This window comes from Chionomys nivalis, chromosome 8 (assembly GCF_950005125.1).
Source record: "Chionomys nivalis chromosome 8, mChiNiv1.1, whole genome shotgun sequence".
Taxonomy (NCBI): Eukaryota; Metazoa; Chordata; class Mammalia; order Rodentia; family Cricetidae; genus Chionomys; species Chionomys nivalis.
In genome coordinates, this window is record NC_080093.1 from 70,679,597 (window position 1) to 70,693,442 (window position 13,846).

General features: G+C 45.7%; 1 protein-coding gene across 1 annotated transcript; it reads right to left on the reverse strand.

The window, feature by feature from the left end:
* Positions 1–12,195: 12,195 nt before the first annotated feature.
* On the reverse strand, positions 12,196–12,693 carry LOC130880290 (40S ribosomal protein S19). Its single transcript, XM_057779261.1, has one exon. It carries the CDS (start codon positions 12,665–12,667, stop codon positions 12,230–12,232), a length of 438 nt encoding a protein of 145 aa, XP_057635244.1. The 5' UTR covers positions 12,668–12,693; the 3' UTR covers positions 12,196–12,229.
* Positions 12,694–13,846: the final 1,153 nt, after the last annotated feature.

Here is a 13,846-nt window from a genome sequence, read left to right on the forward strand (position 1 = left end):
TCAACTATGTTCATAGCAGCATTGTTTGTAATAGCCAGAACCTGGAAACAACCTAGATGCGCTTCAATGGAAGAATGGATGAAGAAAGTATGGAATATATACATATTAGAGTACTACTCAGCAGTAAAAAACAATGACTTCTTGAATTTTGCATACAAATGGATGGAAATAGAAAACACTATCCTGAGTGAGGTAAGCCAGACCCAAAAAGAGGAACATGGGATGTACTCACTCATATTTGGTTTCTAGCCATAAATAAAGGACATTGAGCCTATAATTCGTGATCCTAGAGAAGCTAAATAAGGTGAACCCAAAGAAAAACATATAAGCATCCTCCTGAATATTAACCTTCATCAGGCGATGAAAGGAGACAGAGACAGAGACCCACATTGGAGCACCGGACTGAAATCTCAAGGTCCAAATCAGGAGCAGAAGGAGAGAGAGCATGAGCAAGGAACTCAGGACCACGAGGGGTGCACCCACACACTGAGACAATGGGGATGTTCTATCGGGAACTCACCAAGGCCAGCTGGACTGGGTCTGAAAAAGCATGGGATAAAACCGGACTCGCTGAACATAGCAGACAATGAGGACTACTGAGAGCTCAAGAACAATGGCAATGGGTTTTTGATCCCACTGCACATACTGGCTTTGTAGGAGCCTAGGCAGTTTGGATGTTCACCTTACTAGACCTGGATGGAGGTGGGTGGTCCTTGGACTTCCCACAGGACAGGGAACCCTGATTGCTCTTTGGGCTGACGAGGGAGGGGGACTTGATCCGGGGAGGGGGAGGGAAATGGGAGGCAGTGGCGGGGAAGAGGCAGAAATCTTTAAGAAATCAATAAATCAATAAATAAATAAAAAATAAATGAATAAAATAAATAAACTCACACTCCTCCTGCCTCTGCCTCCCAAGTGCTGGGATCACAGGTGTACCCACTCACAACTGTTCGTGCCACACAGACTTGGCAATCCCTAAGGTGTAATCATGAGGTTCTGCTGGCTAAAACTTTTCTTTAAGAGACTAGAGAGATGACTTAGTGGTTAAGAGCACCTACTGTTCTTGTTGAGGATTTGTTCCCAGCACCCCGTGGCAGCTCACAACTGTCTATAACTCTAGTTCCAGGGCAGCTACTGCCCTCTTCTGGCCTCAAAAGACACCAGATGCACACATTGTGTATGTACATAAATTCAGGCAAATTTTTATGAAAATAAATAAATCTTTTAAAAAAAGACACACTGGTTGAGTTTTAGACAAGCATGCTTGCACATGTTTTTTTTTTGTTTTGTTTTTTTGGTTTTTTTTTTTTTTTTTTTTTTGGTTTTTTGAGACAGGGTTTCTCTGTGGTTTTGGAGCCTGGCTTGGAACTAGCTCTTGTAGACCAGGCTGGTCTCGAACTCACAGAGATCCACCTGCCTCTGCCTCCCGAGTGCTGGGATTAAAGGCGTGCGCCACCACCGCCCGGCTCTGGCACATGTTCTTAATCCCAACACACAGGAGGCAGAGGCAGATGAATCTCTAAATTCAAGGCCAGCTGGTCTACAGAGCAGGACCAGGGGTGGGGGATGTGGAGGGGAAGGAGAAAGACAGACAGACAGACAGACAGACACTGGTTGCGAGTGGAAGACAAAAACAGCGAGCATAGCTGAAATAACAGGGTCATGAGGAGAATGAGCAGCTGGGAGAGGGAAGCCTGTGAGCTGAAGGGAGTTTAGGAGAGGAGAGAAGAGCATGGATGCTAGCGTGTACATCAGGTACTTATGATACTGAGGGAGTCTGGAGGCCAGTGTTGACTTTGATATGCTAATAGGCAATATAGATATTCATTTGTCCTTTCTGCCAATGAGAAGGGAAATGACTACTTTTGGTAAAGGGGAACTGGCTTCACAAGTCCCTGAGGAATCTGGCCTTTGTCTAACTGCCAGAATTTGGAGAAATAGAGCTTTTTTGTTTTGTTTTGTTTTTTGTTTTTTGACCTGAGATGTGATTATTTCATTTTTTTAATTTTAAAATAAATTTTATTTTTTCAAAGTGTGTATGTGGTACATATGTACAAGTGTTCTTGTGTGTGGATATGCTGTGGAATAATCCTCTTGTACACTGTTAAAGACTTGTCACTCAAACTGGCTTAATAAAATACTGACTGTCTAGTAGCCAGGCAGGAAGGATAGATAAGGCAACCAAACTAAGGATGATGGAAAGAAGAAGGGCAGAGTCAGGAAATGCTATCCAGACTCGGAGAGAGCAAGATGGCACACTGTACTGAGAAAAGGTACCACCACATGGCAGAGCATAAATAAGGAACATGGGGTAACTTAAAATGTAAGAGCTAGTTAATAATAAGCCCGAGCTATTGGCTGAGCATTTATAAGTACTATTAAGCCTCTGTGTGGTAATTTGGGAAGTGGCTGCTGAATATTTGGGATCAAACAGTTCTGAGATGGGAAACTTCCGCCTACATGGATACAAATGGGTGTGCAGGTCAAATTTGAGAGCTGGCATCCTTTTGTTTCATTCTCCACTATTCGTGTCTGAGACAGAGTCTCACTTGAACCTAGACTGCTCTATTCTGTTAGGGTATCCCCTGTGTCCACATCCTGAGTGTTGGGATTGCAGGAAGGCCACCAAGTCCATCTGACATTTACATGGGTGCTGAAGATCCAAATCCCAGCCTTCATACTTGTACAGTGAGCACTCATTCAGCCATCTCCACAGCCCCTAATTTAAAATATTATTAATTATTGCCAAGAGCGGTGGTACACATCTTTTATTCCAGCACTCAGGAAGCAGAGGCCAGTGGAGCTCTGTGAGTCTAAGGCCAGGCTGGTCTACATGGTGAGTTCCAGGTCTGCTGTATGATGGCCGCTGTAGGAAGACTCTGCCTCAAAAATTTTTATTATTATGTGTGACAGCATGGCATGTGTGTGGACACACATGCCACAGTGTCCGTATGGATGTAAGAGAGCAACTCTGTGGAGATGGTCCTCTCCTTCCACCTGTGTGTAAATTCTGGAGCCAGAGTTTAGACCTCGCGGCTTGTGAAACAAGCTCATTTGCTAGCTTTATCTTGCCTAACCTTCTCCTTTGACATTTTCTGTTTTTATCTAGCACACAACTGGGCTGTATTTCTTTTTATATTGTGTGTGTGTGTGGCCTGCATGTATGTCTATATATCACAAGTATGCCTGGTTCCTACAGTGGTCGGAAGAGGCCATCAGATCCCTGGAACAGATGGTTATTAATTGCCATGTGGAAGTTTAGAACAGAACCTAGATTCCCTGCAAGAGCAACAAGTGCTCTTAATTGTTGACTGAGGTTTCTGTTCCACCTGGTCCTGCAGTCGTTCAGCCCCAAGGAAACACACAGAGGTCTACACTAATTATAAACTGGCCTAGTAGCTCAGACTTCTTATTAACTCTTATAACTTATATTAGCCCATAATTCTTGTCTGTGTTAGCCACATGGCGTGGTACCTTTTTTGGCGAGGCAGTCACATCTTGCTTGCTCTGTGTCTGGCTTCCTCTGTCACTAGGTGACATCTGCAGACTGAATCTTTCCTCTTCCCAGAATTCTCCTGTTCTCATGCCCTGCCTCTACTTTCTGCCTGGCTACTGGCCAATCAGCATTTATTTAAAATGCAAGTGACAGGGTACTTGTCCCACAGCACTTAATCACTAAGCCATCCTTTTGTTCCTGACTACATTTCTTCAAGTGTATGCATGTGTGTATACATGTGTGTGTGGGTGCATGTGAACATTGTTTCTTCCTCTATGACTCTCTGACTTATGCTTTTGAGACAGGGTCTTTCATTAAAGCTGGAGCTTGCTGTTTTTCTGATAGGCTAGTGGCCAGCAAGTCCATGTGATCTTTCTGTCTTTACTCTCCTCCCTCTACTGCTGGGGTTGCAAGCATATGCACAGTCACAGTCTGTGTTTATTTTTATCTATTTGTTTGTTTGCTTATTTATTGTGAGATAAGGTCTCTCTATGTAGTTCTGGTTGTCCTATAACTCACTGTGTAGATCAAACTGGTCTTGAACTCACAGAGATCCACCTGCCTCTACCTCCAAGTGCTGGAATTAGGAGCGTGTGCTGTCAAGCCTGGCTAGTTTTCTTGTTTTTTTTTTTTTTTTTTGAGACAGGGTTTCTCTGTATAACAGCTCTGGCTATCTTGGAACTCATTTGTAGTCCAGGCTGGCTTTGAACTCACAGAGATCTGCCAGCCTCTGCCTCCTGAGTGCTGGGATTAAAGGCATGTGCAGCTACTGCCCAGCTTGGTTTGTTTTTAAATGTGGGTGCTGGGATCAATACTTGGGCCCTCAGGTCTGCGTAGCAAGTGCCTTTGCCCACTGAATCAGCCCTCTAGCACTTAGACATTCATATCTTTCTATGAGATTGGGTGGGGCTAGATGACTTGTTAAAAAGTAAGATCTATTCATTTTAGGTTTTTCTCCTAAACCACCTCCAGGCCATCTGCTGAATCACTCTAAGAACTTATAAACCTCTTGATTCCAAAGACGGAAAGAGCCTGGGACCCTGAATGACAGTGTGGAGTACAGTGCCCCTGCCAACACACTCCCACGAGGACATGAACAAGGAAGGAATTTTTACTGTGCTCCTGGTACTTTGGGCTCTTTGTTATAGCAGCACAGCCTACCCTGCCATCAGCCAGCACCAACCTAAGTGAAAGGAATTTCCAGGAAGAAACCGGCCTGCTCATGGGGTCAACAGAGGCTCAGAAAGGCAGCTTCAGAGACCAGGATGGGAGGATGGGCTTATCACAGAGAGGTTGCTACTTCAGGAACTACAGTCCTGCCATTTATCTCTTCATTATAATGTTAAAAGTCCTGGAAGAAAGGGTCTGTCTGGTCAAGCTGATCAGATGTTCTTCTCTTTACCTACAAGATAACAGATGTTTGATTTTTTTTTAAAGGTTTTTGTTGATTTGGGGGTTTTGCTTGTTTGTTTTTAAAAGGATAGTCTTACTGTGTAACTGAGGCTGGCCTGGAGCTTTCTATATAGCTCAGAGATTTAAAAGGGATGATATATTTCTGAGTTTTTCCTGTTCATGACATACTGGTCAAAAAGCACAGACAGAAGCTGGGTGTGGTGGTGCACACCTCTAATCGCAGAATTTGAGAGGCAGAGGAAGGCAAATCTCTGTGAGTTCAAGGCCAACCTGGTCTGGTCTACATAGTGAGTTCCAGGTCAGCCAACCAGCACTATAGAGAGAGACCCTGTCTCAAAGGGGTGGGGGGGGGAGGGAGGGGGGATAGCCAGCAGAGTCTTGCCATGTATCTCAGGTTGGCCTCAAACCAATGATTCTTCTGCCTCTGGTTTCTCAAGTTCTGGAATTACAGGAATGAGCCAGCATGCCTGGTTGGACCTTTGAGCTCAGTTCCAACTAATTGTATTTAATGAGAAGAGAGAAATTTCAAGAGGAAATAAAGGAGAGGTAGGCACAGGGTAGGTTTCTAACATAAGCACATAGCTTTCCTGCTCCCATACCAGCCACGTGTCCCCTCAAATGTGTCCCGGTGGATGGGGGGCATGTATAGTGGATATATATAGGATAGTAAGAGTTGCTGGACCAAAAGAAGGGATATGAAGGGAAGAGCATAAATAAAGCCCCAAGCTACATGCAAATTTCTCTCTTTGTCACTGAACATGCAGGAATGGGACATTTGATTATCAGTGTTATCTAAGAACAGAAACAAGGGAGGTAAAAATCAACATGGCTTGCAGCTGTATCATTTATACCTGGAGTTTGCTGCAAAATAAAATACTCAGACCAGGTGTGATGGCTCACACCCAGAATTCCTGCACCCAGGCACTGAAGACAAGAGGCCTGTGAGCTGGGGGTCAACCTAGGCTACACAGTGAGACGCTTATCTCAAAAATAAATAAATAAATAAATAGATAGATAAATAAAGATGGAAAAAATCAGTGAGTTGACTGGATCTAAAATTAAAATAAGGAAATCAATAGCTTCTCCATTTATAACAGCACTGCCTACTTAAAAGGCGTAGTGGAAGTGGTGGCCACACTTACTATAGCAACAGAAAAGACAGAGGGCCTAAGAATAGATGAAGGAAGAGATGCTCAAAATCCATGTAGAGGAAACTCCCAAAGGCTGCTGAAAGACACCAGAGAAGACTGGAGACAGGGCCTCATTCTCCAGACACGGCATGGAACTCACAGCAATCCTCCTGCTTCAGCCTTGTAAATGCTGGGATTACAGGTGTGCTGCAGTCTTCTGTAGCCCATCCTGGCCGTGGATTCCTGATCTTCCTGCCTCCACCTCTGGAATGTTGGGATTACATCTCAAGCTGGTGCCACCATGCCCATTGAGATGGTTGGCTTACTTTTGAAAGAGAGACGTCAGCACCATTTCAGTCCAGAACAGCCCCCACCTATTAAGTACTCACTCAGAGGTTTGGCCCCACAGAGTCCTCCTGGCCAGGATTTACCATTTACAGTTCCTTTTGTTCTACTTTTGGTCACTTATTGTAGTGGTTTGAATGAAAATGGCTTCCATAGGCCCACAGGGAATGGCACTGTTAGGAGGTGTGGTCTTGTTGGAGTAGGTTTTGACCTGGTTGGAGGAAGTGTGTCTCTGGGGATGGGCTTTGAGGTCTCAGATGTTCAAGCCAGGCCTAATGTCACTCTCTCTTCCTGCTGCCTAAGGATCCAGATGTAGAACTCTCAGCTACTTCTCCAGCACCATGTCTGCCTGCTTGCTGCCATGCTTCCTGCCATGCTTCCTGCCATGATGACAATGAACTAAATCTCTGAACTGTAAGGCCGCCTTGGTTAAATATTTTCCTTATAAGAGTTGCTGTGAAGGGCAGGTGGTGGTGGCACATGCTTTTTATCCCAGCACTTGGGAAGCAGAAGCAGGCGGATCTCTGTGAGTTCAAGACCAGCCTGGTCTACAGAGTGAGTTCCAAGACAGCCAAGGATACACAGAGAAACCCTGTTTAGAAAAAACAAAACAAAACAAAAACAAACAAACAAACAAACAAACAGAGTTGCAGTAGTCATGGTGTTTCTTCACAGCAATGGAAACCACAGCTGAGACACTTATTAAAGCTGATGGATGATAAATACTCCCTTATGAATAAGAAGTGTGTGTGTATGTGTGTGTGTGTGTGCGCGCGCGCGCATGCACGTGCACACGCATGTATTCACGTGGCTGCATGTGCACATGTGCGCACATGGAGGCCAGAGAACAACTTTTGATATCCTGCCATAGGAGTCATCCATTTTAATTTTTTCAGACAGGGCCCCTCACTGAGACCCAGAGTTTGGGCTGGGCAGCGATGGTGCACTCCTTTATTCCCTGCACTCAGGAGGCAGAGGCAGGTGGAATTCTGGGAGTTTGAGGTCTACAGGATGTAGACCAGGATGTTCCGAATTCCAGGACCACACAGAAAAACCCTGCCTCATAAAAACAAATTAATAACAACAAAGTTCCCAAGGATTGCCCATCAGGCTATGCTGACTGGATGCTGAGCCCCAAGGATTGTATTGTCTCCTCGTCAGGGCTGGAATTACAAGCACTTGCCACCATTCTTGGCTTTTTACACAAATGTTAGTGATCAAACTTAGGTCCATTTACAGATGGTTATTTCCCCAGCCACACGAATAAAGAGTCTCAAATCTGGGCATAATGGCACATGCCTGTAACTCTAGGACATAGGGAATAAAGGCGAGTGTCGGGAACATCGAAGTTGGCTCAAGACACCCCAAGACCCGGTTCTCAGCACAAAAGTTGGTTTGCCCCAAAGGGACAGAAGGCAGAGATAAGGGACAAAGACAGGAGATAGAGGAAGAGGGAGAAGGGGAAGGGAGCAAGGGAGAGGGGAGAAAAGGGGCAAGGGAGAGGGGTAAGAAGTGTTTGTCCCTGGGGACTGTCTCTGGATAGAGAGGAGACAGATGAGGCACATGGGAAAATGGAGGTTTATAAAGGTAAGAGAGGATGAAATACCTCGTCACATGGTGGCTCACAGCCATCCTTGACTCCTGTTCCAGGGGGCCTGATGCTCTCTTCTGACCTTCTTGGGACCAAGCACACACATGGTGCACATTAACGTAGGTAAAACACTCACACATAGAATAAAATAAATCTAGTTAAATAAGAATAATATGAGTTTAAAGTCAACCTGAGTGACAGAGTTTGAGGCTATCCTGAGTAATATGAGAACCTGTCTCTAAACAAATCAAAAGAATAAATTTCTGAAGGCAAAAACACTCTCCTAGGCCTCTGGGGACCAGATTATTAGGGTTTGGGTCATGGTGACCTTGAGGTTTGGAAGGCTACAGGATCCTCAAAGGTCAAGCAAGGGGCTGAGGCATTACAAGGAACTGGGCGTAATCTCCAGTACCTTATAGCCAGAAAGGAGACCCCAGGCCAAACTACAGGCAGGCTTTGTCTGCAGTCAGGAAGCAGCGTCCCAGTCCCTTCTCTGTGTCTTTGTTCCTCTGCTGACTGGCACTTTGGGTTCACCATATGATTCTCTTCTTGTCATCGCTCCTGCTGGGACACGGTGCTGCCCCCTGCTAGCCTGGTGACTAAATTTGGCCAGTTCTGGGCATATCTTTTGTTCCATGCGTCAGGGTCTGGCAACTGGCCTGGTCTCTTGCTGGGAACTGAATCACCTTAGACTGCCCCTGGTTTGGTTTGGCTTCTTGAATATCAGGACAACAATTAGCAGTTTGGATTCATACGTCACACTGTACACCGAGATAGAAGCCAAGCAAATCGGTGATTTACTTTTTTTTTTTTTTAAAGCTATACAAGAATTTAAAAAGCGATGGACATCTTAGATCACACCTCTAATCCCAGCACTCAGGAGGCCGAGGTAGGCAGATCTCTGTGAATTTGAGGCCAGTCCGGTCTACAGAATGAGGTCCAGGTCAGGGCTGTGTAGAGTGGCATTGTGGGCGGAAGGGGGAGGAATGGAAATGGGCAATAGAATTTGGTGTCACAGGCCTAAAAGCCGTTTGTGAAAGCAGGAGATTTCTGAGAGTTCAAGGCTATCCTGAGCCACATTGTGAATTTGAGGCCAGCTTGAGCTATGTAGTGAGACCCAGTCTGAAAATCAAAATGAAACAAGGGCCGATCATGTACCTCTCCCAGAGAACATTTGCCTAATAAGTGTGGGGCCCTGAGTCAGCCCCCACCACCAAAGCAGAACCTCAGACACATTCCTTCATCATTCTGTCATCAGGGCAGGCTTTTAAAATATTATTCCAATAGTCCAGAAGCCTCCAAAAACTGATCAATTCAGCTATTAAAAAAATTACTCCTATAGTCTCAGCACTGGGGAGGCTGAGGCAAGGAGGCCATGGAAAGTTCAAGGCTAGCCTGGGCTACAGAATGAGCTCTTGCTTTAAAACAAATGAATTTAAATCCAGGCATGGTAGAGCTAGAGTTGGGTTAGTGGCTAAGAGTACTGGTTTCTCTTCTAGGACCCCTGAGGTTGATTCCCAGCACCTTCATGGTGTTTCGCATCTGTAACTCCAGTTCCATAGGACCCAACACTGTCTTCTGGGCTTCGTAGGCTTGGGGCTTAGGGCCATTTTGGTCACAGGTCCTGAAGGCTGTGGCCAACATGGATGAACAACTCAAGGGAGATGAACTGGGAAAGCCTGGGTCTTAGCAGGTATGACAAGCTGGGCTGCTTGCTGGTTCTGCTGGGGTCCAAAGTTCTTGCCAACCGCAGGGTCCAAAGTGACCAAGCAGCAGCTCATTCCGGCCTATGATACCCTGGAGCCCCTGGCCTGGTGGAGTAGCCTATGCAGACACAGCTCAATTCCAATGCTACTTTTTGATTATAAGGAATCCTCCCCAAGTCAGCAGATGTGCACACCAGCTCCTGGGCCCCAGCCTCCGCTTCCTGGTATTCCAGACCCTCATGAGTTCCATGAAGAATTAGAGTGCCTGCCTGCCTAAGACGTCCAGATCAGTGCCTGCATCAAGCATCCCGTGTCTCTCAAGCAGTACCCAGTGGAGGGTAACTACGACATTTTTTCCTGGCCAAGGGAAATGTCCCACCAAGAGCTTCACTGCTATCCTGTTTGCTACTGTTGGGTAAGTCTCGCAACAAACTCCTTTTGTCTGCGATCACCTGGATGCTCTTCTGCACACAGGAAAAGATGGCAGATTGTGCCAAGAGTCGGGGTTGGTTCCCAGGCACCCACAACTACTGCAGGTTTGCTACCCAGCAGCAGAAGTAGAAAAATATTGCCATCCCCTCCACTGAGCTGGCCAAACAGATTATCAAGTAGGCCTGGCGGATGGAGATGCTTGTCTGGTTCCGGGTAGGCAACTGTGGCTTGTTCAAAAACCCCAGTGCACAAAAAGAAAGAAAGAAAGAAAGAAAGAAAGAAAGAAAGAAAGAAAGAAAGAAAGAAAGAAAGAAAGAAAGGAAAAACACTGAGTGGTGGTGGTACAGCACTTGGGAGGCAGAGGCAGGTGGATCTCCGTGAGTTCAAGGACAACCTGGTCTACAAAGCAAGTTCCAGGACAGGGTCCAAAAGTTACGGAGAGAAACCCTGTCTAGAAATACCAAAAAACAAAACAAAACAAAACAGAAAACAAATAAACAGTGCCTACTTCTTGAATGAAAGAGGACCGACATCTTAAACAAAGCAAACAATGAACTCAAGTCCAGCACAGCCCAGCACTCAGTCATCGTCATCTGTGCAGGCTAAAGGGTGCCTTTTTATCTTTTGTCATAACTTGGATTCATCTGTTCATCATAAGCCGCAACATTCTTTTAATGTGCCATTTAAAAAAGGGTGGAGTCGGGTGGTGGTGGCACACACCTTTAATCCCAGCACTTGGGAGGCAGAGACAGGTGGATCTCTGTGAGTTTGAGGCCAGCTTGGTCTATAGAGTGAGTTCCAGAACAGACTCCAAAACTACAGAGAAACCCTGTCTCGAAAAATCAAAAAAAAAAAAAAAAAAAAAAGAAAAAGAAAAAAAAAAGAAAAAAAAAGAAAGAAAGAAAAGGGGAGGGGAGGGGGAATTAATGCCAAGCATGGTGGTATATGCCTGTGTGTGTAAGTGCGTGTGTGATATACACAGTGTGTTTATGTGCATGCGTCTGAATGCAAAGTCCAGAGGAGGACTTCAGGTGTCCTACTCAATCAGTCATCTCCACTTAATTCCTTTGGGACAGAGTCTCTCACAGGAGCTAGGCTGGGGCCATAACCTCAGTGATTCCCTTGTCTCTGCCACCCTCGGCGCTGGAGTTACTGTTACACCAGCTTTTATTTATTTACTGTTTTTAAGGTGAGTGCTGGAATCTGAACTTGGGTCCTCAAGTAGACATAGCAGGCACTCTTGCTCACTGAGCCAGCCCTTACAGTACATGTCTTGTATGGATGCAGCCAGCAGATGACTGGTGATGCTTGCATACCAGGTGGATTTGCATTGGCTGGTTGGTTAGGGCTGTGGACAATTGACTTTTCATCATCTTGTGAAAATGGAGCTGTGCTGGCTCAATACTGCTCTCAGACAGCAGCCCTTACTGTGGGCCTCTGGTTATGTATACCACTGCTGGCTTTTGTTGGTGCTGTTGGTGGGTTTTGTCTATTTGTTCATTTTGCTTTGAGACAGGGTCTTGCAGTTTACCCTAAACTGGCCTTGAACTCTCGATCCCTCTGCCTCAGCCTCTTCAGTACAGGCATTGATTATAGGTTTGCTCTACCTCCCTCAGCTTTTCAAAAGATTTTGACGCTCCAGGTTCTATTTTGGTGCATGGTTCTAAACATTTCACAGCCAGTAATGGCAGTCAGTTGATCTCTTTCATCTGTTTCCCTGAAATCACACTCCTTCCTCTATCTGACCCTGTCTCTACAAGGTTGACCTCTGTGAATGGAATCAGTGGGCTCCCTTGTAGTTTGGCTTCGAATTGGGTTGATCTAGTAGAGATCTGCCAGCTAGAGTTCAGAAAGGGCCCTTTACTGGCAGGCAGGACTGCCCAGTTCTTGGGCTGGTATTTCCCTTTCTGCCCTCAAACATTCCGTGCCTCCCATCTTCTGGCTTTCTAATGGTCCTGCTGGTCCCAGACCTGGGAACTGCTATTATCCTTGTGAGTTTGCTTTATTCTGTCCAAAAAACAAACAAAAAAAAAAAAACAATCCGAGACTCAACTCTTTTTTTTTTTTTTTTTTTTTTTTATGAATGAGGCAATTTATTAACCCAGCATCCTTTGTTCTAATGCTTCTTGTTGGCAGCTGCCACCTGTCCGGCAATCCTGTCCAGATCTCTCTGTCCCTGAGGTGTTAGCTTGCGGCCCCCATCTTGGTCCTTTTCCACCATTTTCAGTCCCTCCAGGGCTTGGAGAACGCGGCGGGCCACACTCTTGGAGCCTCTGCTGAAGTGGCTGGGCCTGACACCGTTTCTCTGCCGTCCTCCATAGATCTTGGTCATGGAGCCAACCCCGGCACCACCACGCAGGTACAGGTGCCGTGCTGTAGAGGCAGCTCGTGTGTAGAACCAGTTCTCATCATAGGGGGCAAGCTCTTTATGTTTGGCCAGCTTGACTGTGTCCACCCATTCGGGGACTTTCAGCTTCCCGGACTTTTTGAGGAAGGCTGCCAGAGCTCTGACGAACTCCTGCTGGTTAACGTCTTTTACAGTAACTCCAGGCATCGTGCGGCCTCCGCGCTGCTAGCCAGGGGAAAAAAAAAAGCCCGAGACTCAACTCTTAATCCTAGTTTGAATTTCCAAGAAGAATCTGAAGATGCAGGTACTATCCAGCCAATCAGTGCTAACGGTAGTTCCATCTTCTGGATGAGGAATCTGAGATTAGAAAGAATTGGCAGGTGGAGGAAAGAAAAACTCAGTGCAAAGCACGGAACCTCAGACTAAGCTGAGGGCCTTGCAGTCCTCTCCAGAGGGAGCCAGATTCCCAACCTTACTTGCTCCTTTAAATCCACACGAGTGACACCATTGTTCTCTGTCTGTTGAGAATCCAACATGTTTCTGAATTTGTAAAGCCAGAGAATCCTCTGGGTTTTGGAAATCCCTCAGAACTGTGATTGCAAAATCTTTTTTGGCAGGGGAGAAGTTGAAACAGGGTTTCTCTGTGTAACACTTCTGGCTGTCCTGGAACTCCCTCTGTAGACCAGTTTGGCCTCAAACTCACAGAGCTCTACCTCCCTTTGCCTCCCAAGTACTGGATTAAAGGTGTGCACTACTACCTCCCAACTGTGATTGCAAAATCGTGTTCATTGAATGAAATATTCCGGAGCTTGGGAGTGGGAGCATGTGAACCAAATTCACCAATCAGAGCATTATTCTGCACTGGTCATCATGATTGGTTCAGGAATGTGATGTGGGATCCCCCTTTGTGTGCTGTGAAATGTTTTATGACCATTGGTTAATAAAGAAGCTACTTTGGCTTATGGCAGGGCAGAATATAGGCAGGCAGGAAAATAAACCGAATGCAGGGAGAAAGAAGGTAGAGTCAGGGACACCATGTAGCTGCCAAAGGAAAAAGATGCCAGAACATTATCAGTCATAACCAATGATATTACCTTCTTGGGACCATGTAGGGGTACGCCTTCATTTTTGCCAGGCTACAGCTTGGTGGAGGATAAAAGCTGATCCTGGCTGGGACCACCAGGCAGATAAAGTACTTTGGCAGTTCTGGGGTTTGAACCAGCGTTGTACGTGCTAGCAAGGCATCTACCACTGAGCTATGTTCCCAGCTCTGATAAAGTTCCAGAAGTGGAATCAGCAAAGGAGAAAAACCAAAATGTAAAGTAACTATTAAAGAGTTTCAGGTTTGAAATCTAACTCTTTAGTAGTTACTTTACATGAGACAAC

Excerpts from the sequence above, each read along its gene's own strand:
- LOC130880290 (XM_057779261.1), bottom strand. The coding sequence starts at position 12,667 with ATGCCTGGAGTTACTGTAAAAGACGTTAACCAGCAGGAGTTCGTCAGA.